At 28.1% G+C, this 2493-nt stretch overlaps 1 protein-coding gene across 6 annotated transcripts in view; it reads right to left on the minus strand.

Annotated features, from left to right (window-relative positions):
- The window catches only part of LOC111242049, a 12292-nt gene extending 11539 nt beyond the window's left edge, over positions 1-753 (minus strand). For 2 of the 6 annotated variants that reach the window (XM_022783313.1, XM_022783314.1), the window contains exons 1-2: positions 233-752; positions 25-121 (exon numbers count right to left, since the gene is read on the minus strand). In XM_022783313.1, the coding sequence (XP_022639034.1) occupies positions 25-121; positions 233-513 (378 nt within the window). In that variant the 5' untranslated portion in view covers positions 514-752. Of the gene's footprint in view, positions 1-24; positions 122-232 lie in introns of all 6 variants that reach the window. The other 4 variants (XM_022783311.1, XM_022783310.1, XR_002668549.1 and 1 more) reach the window with 3 other exon arrangements.
- Positions 754-2493: the final 1740 nt, after the last annotated feature.

A 2493-nucleotide genomic window follows, 5' to 3' on the forward strand; every position in this document is an offset into this window, starting at 1 on the left:
GACTCGGAGAAGTGCGTTCGTTACCTCAGGATCAAGCGCCGAGAGTTTTTTTCTCAGATAATCCGAATGATCATACTTCGAATTTCGCAACCGCGCCACGCATTCCTCAGCTTCCGGCTTCCTTCAAACAAAATGGTTACATCAATGGTTAAGGAACAAAGAACAAGAATAAATAAATAAATAGAGCTGATAGTGTTTTTTTCTTCTTTTTTTTTTGCGACTGTTTAATTACTCGAACGATTGCACTACGCGCACGCCGTGAAGTTCGATCGTGAAGGCCGGAGGGAACCAGGTGGAGAACGTAAAGGTGATGCGATCGACGGAAAGGTCCTTGAAGAACAGGAACGCGGGAGAGTCGAAGAGGCGGTTGAGAGNGGAAACATCGAAGCTGAGGTTGGTAAGAACGGCGAGAGAGTGGAGGAACCCTAATTGGAGATCGAGGTGAGGCTCTTCTCGGAGCCACGGCTGAAGCAGAGACAATAGCCTCCGCCGGATAAAGCTTTTCAAGGGCATGGACAGTGTGACAGTGATATCATGGATTGATTATTTGGTTTGGTTGTGCTGTTTTGAGACGGAGAAGATGAATTTGAAGNAAGGGTTACCAGAATTTCAGTTTGGGAGTGATGTAGTGTGTGACTCGGCGGGAAAGGGAAATGGTTGATGTGTCTTTGGCAACCCTCGCGCGCACTTGAGTATCGTGNTAGACACGATATCTAGGCGTTTTCGTCCTGCTTTATTTACAAAAATTTGATTCATTCTAACCGTCATTGAATTGAATTTTCCCAATATGTAAAAGCAAGTATCTCATCTTTTATCAAATTTTTTTACAATTTTTTTAAATCAGTTTTATTGATATGATTAAATTTATGTTTAAGAAAATATTTAAAACGGATAATGACAAATTAACATATATAGGTTATGAAAAAATTATAATAAAAGAGTTATTAAAATAACTTCTTTTTTTTTAAACAACTGACCCGATACATTTGTTAGTTTTGGCTTTTCGGGAATGCGAAACTACTTCATTTATTTTTATATATTTTTCTTGAATGTGAATGTTTTAAAAATGTTAATGATAACTAGAGTGATTTCATTTGAAAATTCAAATTAACCAAGAAAATTACTATTTGAGAATTCTGTTAANCTTTAATTTCAGTTAAGATTTTTATTTTTATGGATCATTTATATTATTTCAATATATAAGTGTTTTATATTAAATTTTATGAAAAGTTAACAAAACCATTAAGAGTGTAAGTTACTTTTAGTACCAATAAAATATCATGATAATATTTAAGTGAAATGTGTGGAATGTGATTAGACATATTATAAACGATTTCCTTAAATATATGTATCAAATATTCAAAAATAAATATTGTGATATCGATATTGAATGAAATAAATTTTTATTCCCTATATATATATATATATATATATATATATATATATATATATATATATATATATATATTATATTTAGAGTAGTGAGCCATTTATAAACTTTATATCATATTATTGTATTAAAATACTTTGTACACCCATTATTTAGTGTACATTAAAAAAGCTTTTTAAATGTTTTATTTTCAAAGTTTTAACTTATTTTCTTTTATAACANCAAAACATTGAGTTAGTATACATATTTCATTTCATTTGTATTTTTCAATATATTGTATACAAATTATTTTTTTAATATATTTGCATTTTTATATTTTCCTTTCGAGTCTCTATAAATTTTAAAAAAAAAATATTTTATCTTTAAAAGATAAATTTTGAACTATGTAATCTAAAACTCATTATTTACCTCCAAAAATCTGAAAACTTTCTTTACTTCTAAATTGTACAATCTAAAACTTTCTTTATAATTTAAAACTTTCTTTTACTTTCTTGTTACAAAATTTAAAAGTCTTATTTTTGCATGAAAAAAGTTTTTAAATTACAATTTNAAAGTTATATTTTACATTCAAAATTATGTATTCTAAAAACTTGTTTACTTTCAGCTTGTGTACTCTTAAAGTTTTTTTTACTAAAAAAAAAGAGTTTTATATTACACTCTGCAAATAAACACTTTTAAAGATTTATATTGATTGAGAGAAAACACACATTAGAATTATTAGGATTAATTCATCAAAAGAGACTAAGAAATCAACTTCACAACACAAATAATCAATTCAAATTGTTCTAATAAAGTTGTTAATATTGAACACCTACTTNTCAAACAATCGATTTCATAATTTGGCATATAATATCTTTTATAAGATGATCAATTCATTAACTAATTATCAATGCATATAAGTTTAAGCATGTGCATGTACTATTTATGATAAGNAAAAACATGTCCATACATCTAACCACCTTAATAAGAAAAGAAAGTNATAGCTTTTACTTCATGTTACTTTCATGGTAGTTATGACAATGCATACGAAAGAACCAGTCATAAATTTGATTTTATTTTTTAGTTTATTTTTTAGATGAGTTTTGACCATTTTTCCATCAATA

Source organism: Vigna radiata, chromosome 7, assembly GCF_000741045.1.
Source record: "Vigna radiata var. radiata cultivar VC1973A chromosome 7, Vradiata_ver6, whole genome shotgun sequence".
In the NCBI taxonomy this organism is placed as follows: domain Eukaryota; kingdom Viridiplantae; phylum Streptophyta; class Magnoliopsida; order Fabales; family Fabaceae; genus Vigna; species Vigna radiata.